We start from the raw sequence: 23,151 nt of genomic DNA on the forward strand, positions 1-23,151 counted from the left end.
CTCCAGGATAACCTCTCAACTGTTATTTCTATTTCAGTTTTCAACTGAATGCTGGTTTTCAACTGAAATCTCTCAGCCACTGAAACTTTATTTTATCTCATTTCTCTCTTTCCCCTTTTGGTCAAAAAGGTTTTCTTAATCACTTGAAGTCAGGTCTCGGCTTATCCTGGGAGCTCTGTCCCATGTTGCCAGGGAAATTTACACCCCTGGCACCATGTCCCATGTAGTGGGGGAGGGTGATGAGTTAACTTGCCGCATCGGCTGAGAGAGAGAGGCCACATCTGAGCAACAAGAGGTTCTCTGGGCATGACTCTTAGGTCTAATTTTAAGTAGGCTTAGCTTATCCTTTGCAGGAGTAGGCTTCATAGGGGCAAACCCCAAGATCAAGGGCTCACCCTGTTGATTTGGCTGTCCCCACTATTTGTGAGAATATCAGAATTTCTCCAAATGGGGAAGTTGAATATTTCCTCCTTTCTCCCCAGTGCCCCAAGGGGACTTTGCAAATACTTCTTTATTTACTGTCCAAATTACTTTGGGATATATGGGGGCTTCATACCTACCTGGACAAACCAACAAAGCTTCACACCCTATTCAAGATTCCATGTATTTACAGTGTTCAACTAAACTATCCATTCAAGTTAAATTAGGAAATGTACTACCCAAAATATAAATTTTGCACCAAATAAACATCTCTCCTTTGGTCTCATACAGAAGTCGAAGTTTTAAAAAAATGGACAATATCATCCTTTACCCTATATTCTGATTTACCTTCATCCTAACCAGATTAGTGCCTCATTCATAGCTCTACTCAAAGTCAGATCCTTTTTTCAACTTTTTAAACAGTTCCTGTATGGGGTACTGCTGACTTTCATAGCTTTAGAGCTCTAATTCTGAGTGTCAGGTACCACATAAATATCAAATGAGGATACACTTGAAAGTGAAAGAGGGCACTAATTAGTAATAACTCCTGGACAGCAGGCATCAGTCATGACGGTCCAGGCAAACCAGGACATTTAAGAGATAAACGGAAGGAAGTCCCTAGAAAGGGTCAAAGAGCTCATCACTCATGTATGTCATAAGAGTCCCCAGACAAAGCACCAACTACCTTATTTGGCAGAATACATGCTAATAGGTCATAAGCCAAAGCTTGCTCAGGAAAGGAAACTTTTCCTCGTTTTTGTTTAAAGAAAAAACAGACAGGGTACTGCCTGGTCATGCCTTTTAAGGTACCAGAGGCAGAGAATAAACTTGTTTTCCCCAAGGTCAGCAATGTGTACTAAGACTATGCTCCAAAAGAGAAAAGCTGATTTTAACAGCATGCAGACCCAGAGGCTCTACTGGCAACTATATGCTTTAGGGCAAAAATCAAAGTTTCAGAAACTTTCTTTACTGGTAAACCATCTTGTCATAACACAAGTAATGCCGGTTATCAACTTCTTCCGTGCCTCAAGAACAAGAAATTCTAATTTCTGCTAATTGCTTTGCAGGTCCACTGTGTACAGGAAGTACCTTCTCATGAGCTTAGAAACGCCCTCACTTGGTTAACATGGGGGCTAAAGAACTGCAGCAAGTCCAACGCTGAGTATGATTCCAGCTTGAGAGTCAGAAAGCACATGGACCTAGCACCTGCACAGATGTTAAGCTGAAAACCCCAAGATTTTAGGTTCCCTATACCCACAAATGTATTTTCTATCCCTAATCTCCAAAAGATGAAAACACCCACCCACTTATCCTCATAATTTGGGGCACGGCCTCAAATTTCTATGAGGCCTTTCTGTCCTGATGGAGACCTCCTGGTCAACACAAAGGAAAGCTCCAGCCCTTTGCCTATTCAGTGTTTTTAATTATTCCCAACCCCTGGAATTGACTTTGGTTCTCCCACTCCCCCAACTTTTTGTTGCTGTTCTTGAACAAACAGAAGTTGGATGGATCTCTTTGGAAAGGAGTCCCACAGGGTGTCTGAAGAAAGACTGGAAGTCCAGTTCCAAGGGCTACACCTCCTGGAAGCCTGCCCTTTTTTTTTTTTTTGCATGCATGCATGCATGCACAGACACCGGGAACCCGAACCCGGGTCTTTGGCATGACAGGCCGGAACTCTGCCACTGAGCCACTGTGGCCCGCCCTGGCACCATGCTTGTTAACACATTATTTTTGTCATAGTGGCATACCTACCAACAAAGCAAGCCTATGCTAGAAAACCGTTACAATCCAGGACCCAAGTGTGGGAATGTGCCTGTCTTCAGCAGTTCAGATTTCAGGAAGACTCCAGGGTACACATCTTGCACAAGGCTCATTAAGGCAGCCAGGGGAAGGCCATACTCTAGAGCTACAGACTAGGACGCTTCTGGAATCTCACAAGTGTCCTCCCACCAGACTGCGCCAGTTAACACTTAGAAACAGACTTCTTATTTTAAAACCAAAGAATGGAAAAAAATTAAAAATAAAATAAATAAATGCATAACAAAGAATGGGCTTCCTCAAAGAATGATGGTTTTGTGAATATAAAACCAAAGGCTTGATTCCTGGTGCCTGCCCATGCAAAATAAAAACAAATAAAAAGCCCAAAGGCTAGGTCAAACCTGTACATCCTACATAAGTTCTTCAAGCTCGACAATGAAATTCCTTCTCCAAAGCACCATGAATGTGGTATACGGACAGACTCATATGTTGTCATTTTAAACCAATAAATCAGGGACAAAGTTGTTTTAGTACAAGAAGTACTAACAATGCTACAAAAATCAACTATGCAGTTTAAAGAAAAAAGGAAGTATACGTAACAGGACATGAAAACCACTATCTATGTAAGTTACGACAATATGGCCTAAAACCTGGGTTTGAGTCAGTTACAATCAATGCCTACCATACGCCAGGCAACCATGCACAGGCAGCATGGGCCTTGCCCATGTCTAGGACACAAAAACAGATTTGTGAGTGTGTAAGTCAGATAAAGTATTACCAGGCCTCTGGTGGCAATCTGGCCCAGAACCTCTCCCTAGAGAGCAATAATGCTTCAGTCATGAGTTTAAAAAAGAGGAGGGACTTGCCAGGTATTGCAGGTATAAGGAGCAGGCAAGGCAAGGTGAAGCGGAATGAACTGTCAGAGAAACATGTGTAGCTGGGAAGTTGGAGCAGTAGGCAGGAGGCCAGTTAGGAAGAGTCCTGTATGGGTTATCTTGGGGGCCGTGGGGGAGAGTTTGCAAGATTTTTCAAGATTTCAAATAGGGAAGCTTGATTAGATTTGTGTTCTAGAAAGATGATCCGCTGGTAGAAGAACAAAAGAAGGGCTCTATAAGAGCAAGGGTTAAGAGGCCACAGCAATAATACATGCAAAAACTTGCAGAGGCTTCAACTGAGGGCATAGTTGTGGAGGGAGGGAGAAGGAAAAGGGGATCAAATAGGAAAAGACAGAAAACCTACAAGAAGTGTTGACTGACTTAAAGGAGTGAAGGAGAGAGGAAGAGTGTAAGATGATTCCTGGCTTGGGTCCTGGATGAATGGAAAGAGAGGGAGCACAGGAGGAAGCATGTGGGAGTAAGAGGCTGGTGGCAGTCCTCAGTCCAGAAGTGATGGCAGAAGCCACACAGGTAGGTGAGGCCATCCTCCAGAGGACACTCAGAGGGAGAGGATCCCTGGGTAAGGACAAGCCCTTGAGGAGTGCTAACATGCAGGGGTGGGGAGGGAACTAGAAAGAAGCCAAGCAGATGGGGAAGGCAGAGATCAGGGGAACCAGAGAGAATCACAGGAAGGAAGGACTTTCAAAAGGAAGTGGCCAAGATTGTTTAATGCTGGGGAGGGGTTAAGTAAGGTAAGGACTCACCAGGACAATGGATTTAGCAACCAAGAAATAAAGGGTGACCTTTGTCAGAGAAGTGGTGGGACCAGGGACAGACATGCAAGGTAGGCACTGTGTCTGGGAGAGGAATGGAGAAGGTGGGCACAGGGAGTTCCTCCGAAAACCTTTGCTGTGATGGGACAGAGCGAGCAGAGACAAGCCAAAGCAGGGTGCAGAATCCAGGAAGGTTTTATGTTTCTTTTTTAAAGATGGGAAATACTCAAGAACAAGAGAGGGAGAGGTGAGAAAAACAGAGGAAAGGGTACAACTTGGAAAAAAAAAGGTACGTGGAGGAGAACAGAGAGAACTGGTGAAAGAGCTCTACAACTATGAGAAATCAAGAAACTAAATACGAAATGTATTGTTAAATCCTCTAGGACAAACTATAACCATATAAATAGATCCTTTGGATAGCCATTGTTCTTGGCTCTCCTAAGATGGCTTCAGACTTCTGTGATACACTGCCCCATGGCCAGTGTCATTAGTGCTGTCCCTGCCACTATCAGTGTGAGCCTGAGTGCGAGTTAGCACTCACTAAGGGACAGGAAACAGAAGAGTGCAGCAACGTGAGACTCAGCCACAGGGAAGGAGAGTTGTCCTCATGTTCACAAAGCCTTCCTGTCCCCTCGGCACTCACCTTGCATCATACTCCTGTAGGCAGTGTCTGTGATGGCATAAATGTGGGGGGGCATCTCGTGCCTCTTCTTGCCCTTATACATTTCCACGATCTCTTCAGAGTAGATAGGCAGGTTCTTATAAGGATTGATGACCACGCAGAACAGGCCTGAATAGGTCTAAAGAAAAGAGCAATGAATAGGAATGGGTTAGGATGCCTGATTCTCAACAACATGCAACCTTTGTGACAAAGTTATCTGCTGCTTCAAATGATCCTGAGTATGAATCTGAGTCAGCCTGGATAACAAGCATTCTAGGGCACCTCTCACTCTATGGCCCTGCACGGGCAAACCGGCTGCAGATGTTAGTACGCCAGCATCTCTCTGCTCTTTCAGTTAAGGCTCCCTAACTGCATGACTGTTGCCAGCTTTATATGTCAATGTGTGTGCATATCAGGCAAGAGCCATGGCAAGCTTCAAATCTACTTACAAAACCATATCCAAAGGACAGTAAGAATATGTGTGTCATTAGTGAAAGATCCCCAAGGAGAAAAGGATTCAGATGCAGCACAGCAAACCATAGAGAAACACAAATTATTCTACACTGAGGATTCTCTCACACATAATCAAGCATACACCTGTCTGAAGTTGGGAAAACCCAATGTACTCCTCAAAGAGGCAGATTTTTTGTGGGCAAGTGAACCCACTGGCTAAAAAACTTTCTTCCTTGTTGTACAGGGCTCCTATTTGGAATGATGGAAATGTTCTGGTAACAATGATGGTGGTGATGGCAGCGCAACACTGTGAATGCAATTTACAGCACTGAAATATATATGTCCAAATATGATGCAAAGGGGAAATGTTAGATTGTATAGATGGTAACAGAATAAAAATCCAAAGAATTACAGTAAACAGTGATCCATAAGCTAAACCATAGACTTTTTTTAATAGAATGATTATTAAAATGTACTATTATCAAATGTAACAAATGATCCACACAAATGCAGGCTGGGGGTGGTGGAGTGCTGCATGGCAATCCTGTATTTTATGCATGTCTGTTCTGTAAACTCACAACTTCTCATAAAACAAAACAAGCAAAATTCTCTCCTTGGAATCTTCTACAGACATCCTCATGAAAATCCCTCAAAACCTTAAAGGCCATGCCAATGTCCCCTGTAAGCCTCCTCCAAGACTCAAGTCTTCCCCGCAGGGGACCCAATTAGCGAATACTCTTTTTCATTGTTTTTTGGGGTTTTTTTCTATTTTTCATTTGGGAATTAAAAATTTTATTTTAGACTATTTATATAATGGATATATAAGTAATGCATACCACTGAATATAAGGTCAAAGTAGTGCTTAGATGAATAATGGAAATACTGAAGTCAGTCCTGTATTCATAAACAGGAAACACAAATATATAATTAACTATATGAAGGCATTAGCGAAAGAGCAATGACTTTAAACTAAAAGACTAGAGGAAATAAAAATGATGACATTAAAATAGTACTAATGAATTAGAAAGCAAAAGAACTAATATATTTCCCTAAAAAAGAAACAGAAGCAAATAACCAACTCTTAATGACCACTCCCCCCCAAAAAAAAAACTGGAAGAATAATCTTTGAGAGAAGAGAGAGACAGAAACATCAGAAAAGATAGAGTGAGCTAAGACATGAAACTACATTGTCTTTTAAATCAGAAAAAAAATTAAATCCTGGCTATACCTTGGTGTCTGCCGTAACAGAGAAAGTGGCAAGAATTGTCATCAACATCATAACTAACTATAAATCTGGATGATTAAAATCAGACTCTGGAGTCAGACACCCTGGGTTCAAATTCCAGCAAGAGCAGGTTTCTTAACCAACCTCCCTCCATTTCTCAATCTCTACAATGTGGAAGGAAGAGTACAGCTCACTGAGCTGTTAAAAGGATTGAAAGTCTAGGGTTTTATCTACCTTATCAACAGATGAGTAAAACATATAGAATAAAAATAAATAATAGGGGGAACAAATGTTAAAATAAATTTAGATTGAAATGCTAGTGATCAATGAAAGGGAGGGGTAAGGGGTATGGTATACGAATTTTTTTCTGTTTTCTTTTTATTTCTTTTTCTGAATAGATGCAAATGTTCCAAGAAATGATCATGATGATGAATATGCAACTATGTGATGATATTGTGAATTACTGATAATATATGTAGAACAGAACGATCAAAAGTTAAGAATGTTTGCGTTTGTTTGGTATTTTTTGGTATTTTAAAAGAAATTTTAAAAATAATTGAAAAAAAACGTCTAGGGTAAGTGACTGGCGCAACATTCAGCACAGCCTCCAAGAGGAGCTCAGAAGAGCTCTTTCCAGTGCCACCCGTTTATACAGATCTGTCTTTCCTCAAAATCTTAAGGTAAATCCGCATTAGCCTGTGGCTACTAATTCTTTTTGTAGTAAATTTCCTGCTATGTTTTCCCCCCAGGATCCCTCTCTGCCCCCACCAAAACTGACAGAATTCTGAGAGGTGGGAGAGACCCCAAAGGTGGCAGAAGGAGGATGTGACTCCCTTAGGGCACCTGGAGTAAGCTGAGCACCCCTTCTGGGAAGGTGCCTCTCAGTCCCAGAAGACTGGCTAAGGCGGCCTGGCACTCCCCAGTTCACGCACATGCGCAGCCTTGACACTGTCTGGTGCCACTGAAGGTCACAAGGCTGTTAATGGCAGAGCTGGGACCAGACCCAATTCAGGGTCGTGGAGGTCAGTTCTCTGAGTTCATTGCATCCTTTTATCTTTCTCATCACAGTGGGCAACTCCCTACTGTTCACTGTTCTCCCCCTTGATCCAAGGGCAGCAAACATCTTAGGATCTGCGGCATGGAGCCAAACCAATCCCGCCAAAGCTGAGGACAGATCTTCTGGCTGAACCCACAGACAAGGTCCACACAGGGACCAGTTGTGAAGGCACTTCCCAAGTGTCAGTCAAAAGCTACAACACTTGGAATTTTTAATCAGAAGTTAGATGGAAAGCAGAACTCTTGGGGGACCCATGTACCATACACTGGTCTGCATTCAAAAGAGCAGCTGAGCTTAGGAATGAACAACAAGCATGTTTGGCTGCCTCTTCTGTTTGGAGGCGGGGAAGGAGGCCCTCAATTTCCTTTATTCCTGGGGATAATCAGTCATTTGTTTTCCATCCAACTTCTCTTTATACAAGGGACCAGGAAAGCTCTGAGGCAAAGAAGCCCAAATGTGGCATTGCCAGCCTGCAATCTGGGGACCATGGGGAGACAGGAATGAAGTAGAAGACTTTTCTGGGTTCTCCTCCGTGTGAATGTCGAGTGGGGACAAGACAGAAGGCCAGGGAGCAGCAAGGTCATCCCAGGAGCTCAGAGACAATCAAGCTTTGTTTCTGGGGTTTGAGAAAACCCACACTCTAGTAAATCCAGCCCGATAAAAGTGAAGGACACATGGGCACACATTTATGGAGTGCCACAGGGCCAGATGTTTTGACACAGCTGCTGGTGACAGCAGAGGGGATGCAGGCTTAGCACAAGTGTCTCCAGTAGCTGGGGGTGGGGAGAGCAGATGGTCGTGTGGAGGGTTCTACATGGGGCTTAAAGTTCCCGGGGTAATACTATCAAATCTGAGGGTTTGATCAAATTCAATCCCATGCAATCGGTGCTCAGACAAGGCAGGAGGAAGGAGACAGCAACTCTGTGAGCACAGACACTGAGCAAGTGCTTCTCCTCCCACACACACCAGGGAGCAGCTCCATTCATGGGCCACAGAGGTTCTTTGTGCCCAACCGCCCCCTAGCCCAGGGCCTCACCCCCCAAAGGAAAAGACAGAGCAGGAATGGCGCGGAATAAGCTACTCCGCCCACAATGCCAGGCAAACTCTCCACACAAAAGTCCCGAGGTAGCAATCTGGAACCTTGCGTGCACATGAGATGGCACCCCCTGCCCAGTCAGCCTCACAAGGTGGCTTTAACCTCATTATAATTCTGCAGCTACTAGGGTCTCCATTAGGACCACTGCAGAAATAGTCAACTTTCCCAGTGATGAGGATGTTTAGGAGGAGGCTGGTCGGAGGCCAGAGAAACCAGCAACAAAGAAGCAAAAATGATAGTTAGTACCTCCAGCCAGTTTAGAGAAAAAGCTCCAGCCCTACCTACCGTCTCTGCCTAAGAGTGAAACTTGGGCATGTCGTTTTCAGAGGAAAGATGAAGCAACTAATATTGAACGCACTTTAATAACTAATATCCCTCTTGTGGGAAGGAAAAACCGTTTGTAGCCAGCTGATATAGGCAAGGGCATGCTGTCCAACTCATGTCATACTCAGCAAATCTCTAATGGAACTCAAGTTGAACAGAGACACCGGTAAAGGGCTAAGCAAAACAATCACTCCCTAAACTGTATGCGAAACTGCATTACTGCAGGAGGTTATAAATTACCTTCACTTATAACAAATAGCAGGAGCTACCTGAGTCCAGAGCCTATCATGAGCCAGATGCTAACTTGGTACTTCACAAAGTTCTCACGGAATCCTGGGAGGAGCAAGTGAGGCCCAAGGAGCCCTGAAGCAGGGTAAGTGGCTGAGCTGGGATGTGATTCAGGTCTTAGGGGCTCCAACTCCCATGCTCTTAATCACTCTATTTAGCAGAGACCATTTTGGCTTGACAGCACAGCAGTGTGTATAACATAAACCATACACCTCCCAAGAAGAGGCAATGGGACTGCGGCTCCCCATCTCACACCATGCAGACAGATGTGCTTCCTTAAAGACCCTTCATTTTTCTACAGGTCACTAATGCTGCACTTCAGTGGTTAACACTCCTAGAGGAAGGGAATTTTAATTTGGTTCCATACAATATGCGCATCAAGAAACAAAGCAATAACCGGGCTGAGAGTTAGGAAACTCAAGCTCCAGCCTCTGCCCTGCCTTCACTTGCTGAGTGACCCTGGATAAGTCCCTTGCTATCTCTGGGCCTCAAGTCTTCCCCCTGCCATACTGGAAAACTGGACTAAGCTGGTCTCGGAAGAAGGACTTTTCCAGGTAGACCATTCCAATATCTACTTGTTGATGGGTCCTTGACTAATCAGGCTCATCCCCAAAAGGTGATCACCATGACAGGAAATAGGGGACCTTGTTAGCATGGCCTGACTTAGCAAACAGCAAGGTCCTCGCATATAGTCCGACCCAGGCAGTACTTCTGGGCAATCCAAATGGCCCGTGGTTTAACAGAGGGTTTCTGAAGAAGACAGGGCACTCAGAAATATCAGTCCAGTGGGATAAAGTCCAAGCGGCCCATAGAAACATGTCCTGAAGTCATTCTGAATTGTACAGAAAGCGGAAAGGCTGACCTTGAAAGCCACTCACCGTCTCTGTAATAGGATGAGCCCAGCTCCTCTTTTTCTTATGTGATCATGAGCAAACCCCTCAGTCAGAGACTTTATCTCCCCTACTATAAAATGAGAGGGCTGTAATAAATAATCTCATCAAATATTCTTCCTATAGCTCTGGGAAAAATTCAAGAACTGGTTTATCCAGCCCCAAGACCAAGAAGGCCAAAGTAGCTATAACAACATACTTTAAGAATACCTAATTTAGGAATAATTTGAACCAGATATTTCTTCCCCACTGGGAAGAGAAATGAAGGGATTTGGGATCAACATTAGAACTTACTGACCCAAGGGCAATAGGAGCTTGGAGTCCATCACCAAGAGGACGAGCGAATGCTCATTTCCTAATGTTGTCTCAAAAGTTGACGAGCGCTCCCGTGTGTTCGTTTCCAAGATGACAAAGAAATGAAGTAACAACGGTTGCGCCAAAAAGGCATGGCCACATGCAGCCTATTCGCTGCAAAAACTGCACACAGTTCCCAAGGATAAGGCCATTAAGAAGTTCGTCATTTGAAACATAGTAGAGGCTGCAGTGTCAGGGACATTTCCAAAGCAAATGTCTTCGACGCCTATGTGCTCCCTAAGCTGTATGCAAAACTGCGTTACTGCAGGACTTGTGCCATGCACAGCAAGGTGGTCAGAAACTGATCTCGTGAAGCCCGGAAGGACAGGATACCTCCACCCTGATTTAGACCTGTGGGTGCTACCCCATGACATCCACAAAGCCCACGTAAGGGGTTGAGTCCATAAAGACTGAAGAAAAACTGCTCTCTGGAAAGAAAATAAAATGGAAATTAAACTTTATAGCATTAAAAAAAGAAAGGTGATGAGCTGTCTTTCTGCAAATGCGTCTTGTCTAGAGGAAAGAGAAAAGACTACTCTTGATCTTCTGAGGGCCTTTGCACATGCTGTTCTCTGGACTCTATTGTCAAGCTGGCATGGAACCCCCACTAAAGTGCTGGATGGATTAGCTGATTCCAGTCTTCCTCTTAGTTGCTCTCAGCTCTGCTCAAATCATGATCCCCAGGGAATTAAGTCACACCCACAAGCCTCTACAAAGACTGAGATGGCAGAGGTGTCCAACATGAGATCGGACAAAATGGTAATGGAAGAGGGGACCAGGTAGTGCAGGAGGATCAAGGTGGGAAATACAGGAAATGGCATTCCCCAACTTTAGAAGGAATTACCATGCTAGTCTGACCCTCCTTCAAGGTGTGAACTAAAGCCAGTTGTGGGTTAGTATACTTCAGACATGGCTGCTCTTCTCCCTACATTTGACTTAAAACAGGCTCCTGTTTTACTATCAAGTGCTTTGGCTATGCAAGGAAGACATAAAAGTAATGTTCTGCAGAACATTTCACCAAGCCACTCAGATGCTGAAGTTCAAGGACGTCGCCCCAGCCTTTCTTAAAGCCTGTCTCTACCAGAGAGCCAGCCCAGGCATCTGAGAGTGTGTGGGGCCTGGAACCTCCCACTTTGGAGCCCCCAGGCCACGGCCCCTGTGGAAGGCTAGGGAAGCCACTTACATAGATGAGCCCTGAGTAGTAGCGCTCCTTGAGGTTGTGCAGCACCGAGGCTTCATTGAGGCATGTGAGCTCTGCCATGTCTTCAACCTTGGAGAACTTGGGTGGGTTCATCTTCTGGATGTCATCCTTGTTTACCTTCACCTTCTTCCCGTTCTCCACCAGCTCCACAATGGCCTCTTCACCCACTTCTTCCTTGAGGCTGGCAGGCTCAAAGCCACTCTTGTCTGAGGGCACCCATACCAACTTCTTGGCCGCCCAGTCGGCCTGGGCCAGTGGATTATTGATGAAGTTTTTATCCACATAAAGATATTTATCGGCAGCTTGCTGAGCCATAGTGACTTATAGCCAGGATCTAAAGAGAAAAAAAAAAAGGAGAAGGCATTAGATACAACTGCATCAGCAACACAAAGATCACTCACACTCACCACTTAGGTTTGCACACTTTACAGTAGCACAATACAACAAAACTCTGCAGATCAGGCTGCACAATTAACCAGAACTTTCCTGTTCCCCACTTTTGGGAGAAAGATTATGTCACTGAAAAAAACAAGTTGATATCAGAGATTTTGCAAGACATTAATAAAGAGTATCCTAGAATCAATAATCAAATGAATCTATAAACAAAAGTACTGTGCTAAATGATGAGCAGAATAAGCGTCTCAAAGACAGGGAAGCGGGCCCAAACAATTTAAGAGGATTTTCAACAAAAAACAAGTTTTAAAATTTCCAGTTTGAAAAGCTTTTTCTTATTTTACAGTAAACCAAGGCAAAAGAAGAAAATAAAATAACAATATACAATGTCACCAGATTTTAATTCCATCTTGATAACACATCCCCCAAAAATAAGGCAAGAAGGAAAGAAGTCGGGCTATGGGGGGAAAGCCCTGGGTACAATAAGAATGCTCCACTGTGGAGCACTCATGCGAAAAGGCAACCCTCACAATTTACTGCCAAGAGAGCTTAAGTACATATGTGTTTGCTTTTCTCGAAACCCATTTGCAAAATAAAGATGACGAAACAATCCCTTATATCTATGTGGTTATAGCTTAGGGAATGCTTTCATGCACATTAGCGACTTCAGTAGATCTTTGTCATAGCAACTCTGTAAGGTAGATAAGGTAAGTATTACTCCCATTTTACAGGTGAGGAAACAGAGACTCCTGGAGTTAAGAGACCTGTGCAAAGTCACCCAGGAAGAGGAGCTGGGGCTCAAATCCCTAGGCCTGTGGTCTTTTCACTACTAACACAGTAATTATTCCTCTGGAGGCTGGAAAAGCTGAGAGAACTATTGCTTTGAGTGAACCAAAAACAGGGTTTAGAAACCTGGTATAAACTGATCCAGCCCATGGTCACCAGCCCATTAGAAGAAGTGGCCCAGAAAAGACCAAAACTCACTGCACAGCTCCTACCATAAGGTCAAGTCCTTATCTTCCCCTCCTCCTGAGATATCCAGAAAGATCCCAGATTCAAATCCAGAGCCTCAGAGTATCCATGCTTCCAGGTGAATCCAAGGCTGGAGACTTGGGAGGGGAAGGAACAAAAGGAAAAGGCTAATTAAATTAGCCTAGGAAGGGGCCACCCAGGCCTTACCTGGGTTTATTAAATGGTCTCCAAATCAAGGCTGAGGGCTCCCCTGGGCTCATTCCAGGACACCTGCACGCTCATCAGACAGGAAGGGAGGCAAAACAAGGAGCAGAACAAGACAGCCTCACCCACTTCTTTGGCCAGAGGCTTTGCTGTCATTCCTGGCATAAGCAAACCCTGCAGCCCCTCAGCCCTGCAAAGACCACCCCCAAGAGCAGCCAGGGCCCAGAGTCCCTCAACACATATCAGAAGGAACAGACAGCTGTGAACCACCATAGCCTGCCACTGTCACTCATGTGGGTCTGAGGCCTAGGCAAGGGGCAGCTCCTAGGGCACTGCCAGTTTTGTTTCAGCTTCCTCACTCCACTCTGTCAAGCCCAATCATGCAAATCAAAGGCCCCTCTCTGCTGGAGTAAACACCAGTTGTCCTCCACCTCCCTGCTATCCATCTGACCACTGACCAGTTGGCCTCTCCAAAGCCCCAGCACCCAGGCCCCTGAAACAGGCTCCCCAAGGCCTCCCCATTGTGTCACTTGCCTGTTCAGGAACATGTGGCCTCAGGAGCCAGGCTGATGGTTCTCAACCTTGTTGCAGACCACACATCCACAAAGGATAAGAATGCCTCCCATCAGTATATAAAGGGGGGCACACCTAAACTCCAACCCCCCAAATCCTAAATTTGCTGATGGTTGATAGTCCCCACTGATCCAGCCCAGTGAAGACTCCCAAGGATACCACACGGCCTCTAAAAGACCCCTGCCAGGAGGAGGTAAAGGGATACTACTAAGTACAGTACTCCCCATGAATACCAAGCCTCATTTAATGGCCAACACCCTGGAAAATAGGTCTTATTATCCCTCACATATAAATGAGGAAAAGGCTCAGAGAGGGTGAGTCACTTGCCCAGAGTCACCCAGCCCCATCATGGAGGGGGTTCTAACATGGGCTGGGCTCTGCCCTCATACTTGTCCTTGGGACCCTCCGAGAAGTCAGCTAACAACTGAGCTGGGCCATAATGTTGATAAGCTGAGACACAGGGAGGAGAGGGAAATGCATTATTAACATATAACAAATATTAACTGAGCTTTACACCTGGCAGGGAGCTGGGTGAGCGAACATCCCAGTGTGGGCAGTGTGGCCTTGTCAGAAAGCAGAGCATGTCAGAATCCAACACCCTTCCTCTGCACAGGGATGGCAGAAGGACTGCAGGTCCTGATCAGACTCCCCTTCATTCCAGCAACACCAACCCTGGTGCAAGGAGCAGCAAGACCCAGGACTGACTGCAAGAACCAGCCTGGCGGCCTGGCTTCTAGGCCATGGAGGGCTCTCCTGGGCCACAGGAGCTCGGGTTCGCCCATCCAGGAAATCTGGGGAAACATGCCAGCCTTTTCATAGGCCTTTCATGGCATCTCTGTGCCAGAGACCCATAAATGTTACAGCGGCTGGCAGGGGGAGGTGGGGGAATTCCAGCTGCCCTTCTCTGCCTGCGGGTCTGGGGAAGGGGAGGGGGCAGTTAGCTACCAGTGGGCACTAACCCAGGCCTGAAGACCAAGACATGCTTCCCAGGAGAGGAGCCAGAGGATGGCCGGAATCAAAAACTCAGACAAGTGTTGGTGGCAATGTGGAGAAATCAGAAGCCTTACACGCTGCCAGTGGGAACGTGAAAGGGTACACAGCTGCTCTGGAAAACAGTCTGGCAGTTCCTCAGACTATTAAACACTGAGTTACCATATGACCCAGCAATTCTACTCCTAGGGAAATTCTAATCCCACTCTACCCAAGAAAAGGAAAACAAATGTCCATACAAACACTTGTACAACAATCTTTATAGCAGCACTATTTACAACAACCAAAAGGTGGAAACAACCCAAGCATCCGTCAGTGGGCAAATGGCTAAACAAAACGTGGTCTATCCAAGCAATGGAATATTATTCAACCACAAAAAGGAATGAAACACTGATACGTGCTATCACATGGATCAACCTTGAGGACACCATGCTAAGTGTCTTCACACTACACTACACACTACATGATTCCATTCACGTGCACACACCCAGAACAGGGGTACCCACAAAGACAAAGCTAAAGGTTACAGGGTTTCTTCTTGAGGTGGTGAAAATGTTCTAACGTTGACTGTGGTGACATTGCACAACTCTGTGTATACACTAGATGTCAATGAATTATGTACTTCGGATGGGCGAACTGTAAGGCACGTGAGTTACATCCCATTAAAGCTGTTAAAGGCGGGAGGCAGGGGGGACGACGATGACACCACGTCCCCTTCAAGGCTGGATCCCCTGCCTCCAAAGGCCAAGGCCCCCGCTGAAGGCTGGCTGAGAGGAGCCCCCACTAGCCTCAGAACCTCCCCTGAGCAGAATTCTTCATTATACGGCGACGGCCCTGCTCCACCAAGCCAAGGACACAGCTATTTGGTTTCAGCCACTCTACAGGGATGACGTGGGTGCTAGCAGGGCCAAGATCAATACAAGGGTTAGACCGTGGGGAGGGCTTCAGAGGTCAGGCAAAACAATGGGGTTTCTATGCAAGGCCCCCTGGGCTGGGCAGGAACGAGCACAGCCAGAGCTTCATGGGCCTGGGGTGCAAGCTGGGGAAAGGCCCAGTAAAGAAGCCAGCTGAGTGCACAGGTTAGGGCCACCTCTCCAGGACGCAGGTGGATTACACAGCCACTGGAAAGAGCTTCTAAAATAAGGGACACTGCAAAAACAACACTAGGGAGGGAGAGAATCTGCTAAATGCAGCAGCCCGCATGCAGCCACTTCCCCCCACTGCCCCAGGCCCACTGAACAGCCTCTCTGAAACATTATTAAACTGCACATAATATAAACATCTCCAAAACGAAAGGAAAACATCCTCCTAACTTTCTGACACACCACAAACAATCACAGTTTTCTCTTTTTATATGGTCCCACCTAGACCTGGTTCATAGACACACTTGCTTTTTAACTATTATATGCAGGGCAGAGAATTTCACATTTTGTGTCTTCCCCACTTATGATGACCCTTTTCCCATAGTGCAATCATGTGCTCAGTAATTATTTTTAATGGCTACATAATATTCCAAAAGGTTTTTTGTTTGTTTAACCACCACATACTAGGTTTTATACCTCTTATAGAGTTTTTTTTTCCCCCCTTCATTTAAAGTACCACCTTGAGATAAATTTCCAGGAGAGTCGCTGGAGCAAAGGAACATTCAAACATGCTTATGGCCCTCATATGTATTATTAAATCATTTTCCAAAAGACTTGATTTGGTATGCACTGTCATTTGAGCAGGGCATACATGTGACATCTGCTGCAACCATATCAGGACTGGGTATCATTAAAATATACATATATCGTTCATTAACTTAACAGGTATGAAATTGTCACTGGTTTACATTTTTTTTAATTACTAGTGAGGAAAAATTGCCTTTAAACAACATATATTTATACAGGCCTGTAGAAAAGATCTTTATGGCTCAGGTTAGGGAACCTCAGGAAGTCCTGGGAATCAGCAGGGAATGAATGGGCAGGCAAGGAGTTAAAGGGAAACAAACCAACCCTGCCGCCTCGCCTCGGTAAATGGCTCAGCCTTGCGTGCCTGGCTTCTGGCAAGGCAGCTTCCTACGGGTGCCATTCCAACTCCTAGAAACCCAAGTAGTTGCCTTTTTAGGCCATAATCGAGCAGCACACAACCAGAAGCTAAATTAGGACTCTCAGGAAATGATGAAACTGAAAGTAAATAGGTTGACCAAAAACCTCAGCTTTCAACCCAAAATATAATTCCTCGATTATCTGTCCACCTTCTCTCCCAACCCCCCCCCCCATTTGAACCATTTATTCCTCCCTGTTTTCACAAATAATCCTCTTCTTCCCATCCTCCCTGTTTCTCTTTTTATTTATTCTTCTATCTGGAAAAGAAACTACTAGCCTTTTAAAGAGGGAATACATTGTTCCAAACACTGCATGCTTTACAATTCCTAGACAACTAGGATTTATGTCCAGTCTTCTATGGGCCAAGTTCTAGGCTAAGAGCTTTCAACTAATCACACTCATCATAAAACTGCCATGTTCCGCTACTAAGCGCTACAATTTCTCACTCAGTCCTCACCATAATTTCATAAGGTCTATATCATCATATTCATTTTACAGATGAGAAAAATGAGACTTAGATGCTGTGAGCAGTTTCTACTTACTTGGCCTTCCCTGTGAGCTTGCTGGGGCTACAGACAGAAAACAAACTGAGAACCCCATCCCACCCTCAATTAATAAATCAGTAAAACAGACCTTTTGCCAACCAGAGCTATACACCCATGTCCTCACGCTGCCTTTCACAGGGGAATCTGCACACATCTGCTTTAAATTGCTGGCGCTAAAAGGAAGAAGTTGAGTGTTTGAGCACCAGCTCAGCCAGGTGTGACCTTGGTTTGCCGGCAGCCAGACTAATCAACCTCCAGTGGTGCTTAGCGTGCCAAGGTTCCAGTCCAGAGGTCCCAGCAGCCCCAACCAGACCCTGGAAGTCCCCATCCCAGCCTCATCATTGATCTATGCAAGCAGGATTCCCTATTTGTTTCTCATCCCCACCCCTATCCCAGGGAACACAGATGAACATGTTTCTTCTCTTTCTCCTTATAGCCACTGGTTCTGAGTTAAATGAAACCATTCAGGTACCTGAATTCCATGGTGAAGGAAGGTTCTATAGAAGTGGTTGTGGTAAAAATATAGTATAGACATTTTCAAACCATCAGATTTGCTTATATAATCACCTAATACTGAGAATCTATAAAATTGTGGCAAGGTATCACAGAGTATATACTATTACAGAGAAACAGATAGTAGACACACAACTAGTTAAAGTAGACAGAAAGCAACCTCCTCCTTGATTTTCTTTCTGTTCAACTCAGCATCCACCATCCAAACACAGCAGGCACATAATAAAGAGGTTTGCTGTGTGAATGAAGAGCAATCACTTGCTATGTGATTGAGGCACATGCCACCTCTCCAGGCCTCAAGTGTAAATGCAGATAATATTCCATGCGCTTGCCCTATCCCTCGCCAGGGAACATTTGGCAGTGTCTAGCGACATTTTTGGTTGTCACAGCCGGGTGGTGCTACTGGCATCTACTGGGTAGAGACCAGGGATGCTGCTCAACGTCCTACAGTGGAAAGGACAGGCCCCAACAAGTGAGAATTATCCAGGCCAAGCTATCCATAGTACTGAGGTTGAGAAATTCCACATTAAATTATCAGCCACTTTATATAGTTAATGAAACACAGTTCTGCTTTCTGTATTTTGGCTTTCACCCTTCTCCATTGGTCTGCGACACTTTTCCATCACCTCTTCCATATTCCAGGACCCAGCTTAAATGTCACAGTGTCCATAAAACTTTCCCTTGAGTTCCCAGGTTTTTAACTGAATGACCGCTTTCCCTTTGTTCCTGCAGCCAGTCCCTTGTTCCTGCCCAGTCTTCCTTCGTGGAGTCTTGTGTCAGAAGTGGTTGCTTTCATGGGCCTTCCCTTTTGCAGGGATCTTTCCAGGTGTGCCCTATCTCATTGTTACGTATGTCAGCCTCTTGGTGCTAGGCTGTATGTCAAATGATACTAGCAAACATAGTATCATGAAGACAAAACTCTGCTAAGTAAAGTCTCTCCCAATTCTGAATGCACAGATCAAAGATTCTTAATAGAACACAAACTTCCAGGGCAAAAAGATTCCCAGAACCTAGGCAATAATCCACTTATGGCACAATTACAAAGGAATAATTTTCCTTTTAATATACTATATTGTAAGTAAACTCATCGACCCTCATATGCTAGCCTAGCCTTTAAAAATTCCTAAATGTCCATCAACAGACAAGTGGCTAAACAAACTGTGGTATATATACATATGATGGACTATTACGCAGTTGTAAGACAGAATAAAACTATGAAGTAACAACATGGCTGGACTTTAAGGACATTATGCTGAGTGAGATTAGCCAGAAACAAAAGGACAAATACTGTATGGTCTCACTGATACGCACTGACATTAGTGAATAAACTTGGAATATTTCGTTGGTAACAGAGACCATCAGGAGATAGAAACAGGGTAAGATACTGGGTAATTGGAGCTGAAGGGATACAGATTGTGCAACAGGACTGAATACAAAAACTCAGAAATGGACAGCACAATACTACATAACTAATACAATTATGTTAAAACACCAAATGAAGCTGCATGTAAGAATGATAGAGGGATTCTATATACGTAGAACAGAATGTTTGCGTGTTTGTTATAATTTTTTTAATTTAAAAATTAATTTTTTAAAATTCCTAAATGCTCAATTAAAAAAAAAAAAAAGGCAAAGGAAATTGATTGCCTCCCAAAGCAGGGCATGAATCTCCTTCAGCACCTCTAACATGGCAGCTCAGCACATGATTCATAAATAAATTCACCAGCCTCAGAAGGTCCATCTTAACGGAAGATATGTGGCAGTCACATCTCAGGGGTGACTCCATAGCTGTGTCAGTTCACCATCCTGGAAATTCCATCAAATGCTAGTTATTGAGTAATTTTGCCAAATCAGGATTAGACACATGGAGTCCACAGCTTCCTACTGAAGGAGAAAGGCCTAGGTAAATTATCTCCAACCGAGATCCATTCCTGAGACTGCTTATAAACATAAGCACCTATCAGCCATCCCCACCTGGAGAGCCCACAGCACCATCACACCTAAACACCCCTTGCCATCCAGACCCACATCCTCTCCTGGGAAAGACCTTGTCCATCTGGTCACCCAGGACAGTCACTCCAAACGCCTCCCCATTCAGTGCCAAGCCCCCTGCCAACTCCACGGCCAGTGCCCAGCTCTAAGCCAGGCCCACACGCCTCCTAATGGGGCACAACTGCTTCCTTTGTTAGCCTTCCCCTGACTCTTCCACCTCCTTCAAATAATCCACCTTGCTGCCTTCAGGATTACTCATCAGCTCAAAACTGTATTCACACTGCTTCCTATTTTACTGATATTATGTGCCATTTTAAAACGTAGCACTGGCCCTACACTACCAGAAAATCAGATCATCTTTACATGGGGTGCAAGTCCTAAGTGACCCAATCCATTAACCTGCTACCACCCACCCTTCCCTTCTGCCACTGTCATTTATTTGGAACTACTCATAATTTCCTAATCACATTCCATTCTGCTCATGCTTTCAGGCCTTCAAGCAGGCCTTTGTGCCAGGAACCCTCTCAAATCTCAACTCAAATGCTACCTCCTCTGGAAGCCCTCCCTAACTGCCACAAAAAGACTTACGCTATGTCCCTTCCCTCTGTGTTCTATACTCATCTCCGCTGCAATAGGCAAATGGTTGAACTATAATTATCTGCAGTTTTATTTGCGGACAGGGACCAGGTCTCAGTCATCTCAATTCCAAATGCCTAGCACAATTACCTGATACCAGAATTTCATGAATGAATGAGAGTGAAACAAGCCAAAGATGAGAAAGAAGAGTAAAGAGGAAGGTTTATCTAAGAGGTTGGAAAATCCCTTTGAGCTGTACAAACTAGGCCGGAGAGTTAGAGAACTGAAGTGAACAAAGAGACCCATGTTGAAAGCACACAAGACTGGAGTACAGGAACAACCAACTCAATCGGCTGAACCCTCGATCTTGGGGGTCACCCCTATGAAACCTATTTCTGCAAAGGAGAACATAAGCCTACTGATAATCAGGCCTAAGAGTCATCCCCAGAGAACCTCTTTTGATGCTCAGATGTGGCCTCCCTCTCTCTAAGGCAATTCAGCAGGTGAATTCACTGCCCTCCCAAGGCAGTGGAAATCTCCCTGGTAATGTGGGACAGGACTCCCAGAATGAGTTAGGACCTGCATCAGGGTACTGAGAAAGCCCTCTTGACCAAAAGGGGGAAGAGAGAAACGATCAAAATAAAATTTCAGTAGCTGATAGTCAAGAGGTTGCTATCCTGTAGGTTATTCTTATGCATTATATAGATATCCCTTTTTAGTGTATGGTGTTTTAGAGTTGACTACAGGGAAGTACCTGAAACTGTTGAGCTGTGTACCAGTTGCCTTGATTCTCAGAGACATCTGTATAACAATATAGTTTTTACAATGTGACTGTGTGAATGTGAAAACCTTGTGTCTGATGATTCTTTTATCCAGGGTATGGATAGATGAGTAAAAAAAGATGGATAAAAAAATAAATAAATAATGGGGGGATAAGGGGTAAAGTAAATTGGGTAGACTTCAATAAGAGGGAGGGATAAGGTGTATGGGATATACGAGGTTTTTCTTCTTTCTTTGTATTTTTTTTTCCTGGAGTAATACAAATGTCTTAAAAATGACTATGGTGATGAATACACAACTATGCGATGATATTGTGAGCCACTGACTGTACACCATGTATGGACTGTATGTGTGTGAGGATTTCTCAATAAAAATTTTTTTTTTAAGTAGAAAAAAATAAAATAAAAATAAAAGTGGAGTACAGTCAATCACCTTATATGTTACAAAAACCAAGCCATTTATGGGCTAATTTTCATATCACAAAACCAAAAAGGGAAAAGAAGCATACGGGGAATTACAACCTACAAGGAGAAATAAAAAGGTAAAATTTAATGGCCCCCAAGAAGTTTTACATAAGGTTGAATAAACCATCTGTTTTCTGGAACTTCCCAGCATCCCAGGATTACCCAAGGTGGAGGTGCTTACTACCTACCACCAGCATAAAACTCCGAAAGGATCTCCCTCACTGGGAAGCAACAAAAGGCTCTCCACCGTCCATGCCTCTCCTACAGCATTCGGTCTAAGCAGGTGCTGAAGACAGCAACCTTTAGTTCCAACTCAGAACTGAGAAAGGGCATTTGGAAAAGCCACAGCTGTTTGGGGCAATGATTCTGAAACTCTCAAGACAAATGCTTGCAATACACTATGATGGACTGGAAAGGGCAAAACTTTGGAGTCAAATGGACCTCAGTTGGAATCCCACATCCCTCACTTACTGTTCTTGTAATCTTGAAGCTATTAGGACCTCAATTTCATAACTTTAGGATGAGAAAACGTACCCCGCAACAGCAAAGTTGTAACAAGTTCCCAGCAAAGAATCCAACACTTAATAGGGTCCACCTTACCCAAACTCCAATATCATGTCTGCAGAGCCTAATCAAACCCATCCTTCCTAGGAATGAAACCTGGAGGTGACGAATAGTTTCCAGAAGATCAGTGACTCTCTCTGGGTTACACCAGTCCACAGAGGGAAACATGGCATAGTACAGTGACTCCCAACTACAGGGATTTGTAAAAGGAACCGCCCTGTGGCTGAGTGAGACTGGAAAAGCTGTCTATCCATGGTCCTCTCTCAGAGGTAGACTGCACATGAAAGGTTCTGAGAAGCCTTCAACAAAGAAGCCCTAGCTTTCTGTCCCACTGGAGGCTTAGTGCCCATCAATATCCCCTGCAGGAAGAATATTTCTCAGATGGCGGGTTGGGAAACAGCAGTGTGGTGGGATGTGCACCAGGCCTATGAGGAAGAGCTGGGTCGTACCTAGTTTGGTAATGACCCACAGGCAACCCAGCGGAAAGTCACCCCCTAAAAGATGTGCTACCTACTCAGCAGGGACTGCTGTCAGGTTCAAACAAGATAATGGACACACAGGAGCCTCCCTGCACTAGCACCAGGGTTAAGAGAGGAGGTATTTACAGGGAGGGGTCATCAAAGTGGCCAATGTTACAGAGAGCTGGAAATGGGCCCCCTTCCTAAGGCCATGAGAGAGGGGTCTTCCCAGCTGCCCAGAGCCCAGGAGGCACGAAGCTGCAGAGGAACAGGAAGGTGGCAGATGCCCTCCCCCCCACCTCAGGAATGTTGTTTGCTTGCAGAAGAAGCTGGGACTTGTTTCCATTAGCAGTACTCCAAACCAAGCCTGGGCTGATGCTGAGCAGATAAGTAAATCAGAGCAGGGAAAGGCTAGAGAGGAATTTAGCACCAGAGCCCCAGAGCTTCCCCTCTTAGCCCTTTCCTCTCCATCAGGCTGCACTTGGGGATTTCCCATAACTCCTGTGAACCCAAAGGAACATTGAGCAAAGCTCGCATTTACCTGACTGCAGAATGCAGGGCCTGTGGGTATTTGGACTTTGCCTGCACCAAACAAACCCCCAGGCGATCAAAAATGACGCCAGAATCTTGTGCATAGACTCCTTCAATGGGTCTTCCCGGGCAAC

General features: G+C 44.8%; 1 protein-coding gene and 1 pseudogene across 2 annotated transcripts in view; one reads left to right on the forward strand and one right to left on the reverse strand.

Annotated features, from left to right (window-relative positions):
* Positions 1 to 23,151, reverse strand: part of MYH9 (myosin heavy chain 9) — a 100,758-nt gene that overhangs the window by 57,554 nt on the left and 20,053 nt on the right. For both annotated transcript variants that reach the window (XM_077168695.1, XM_077168696.1), the window contains exons 2-3: positions 11,358 to 11,709; positions 4,470 to 4,626 (exon numbers count right to left, since the gene is read on the reverse strand). In XM_077168695.1, the coding sequence (XP_077024810.1) occupies positions 4,470 to 4,626; positions 11,358 to 11,690 (490 nt within the window). In that variant the 5' untranslated portion in view covers positions 11,691 to 11,709. The remainder of the gene's footprint in view (positions 1 to 4,469; positions 4,627 to 11,357; positions 11,710 to 23,151) is intronic.
* Positions 10,226 to 10,545, forward strand: LOC143689507 (small ribosomal subunit protein eS26 pseudogene; annotated as a pseudogene).

The sequence above is a fragment of the Tamandua tetradactyla genome, chromosome 7, assembly GCF_023851605.1.
Source record: "Tamandua tetradactyla isolate mTamTet1 chromosome 7, mTamTet1.pri, whole genome shotgun sequence".
Lineage (NCBI taxonomy): Eukaryota > Metazoa > Chordata > Mammalia > Pilosa > Myrmecophagidae > Tamandua > Tamandua tetradactyla.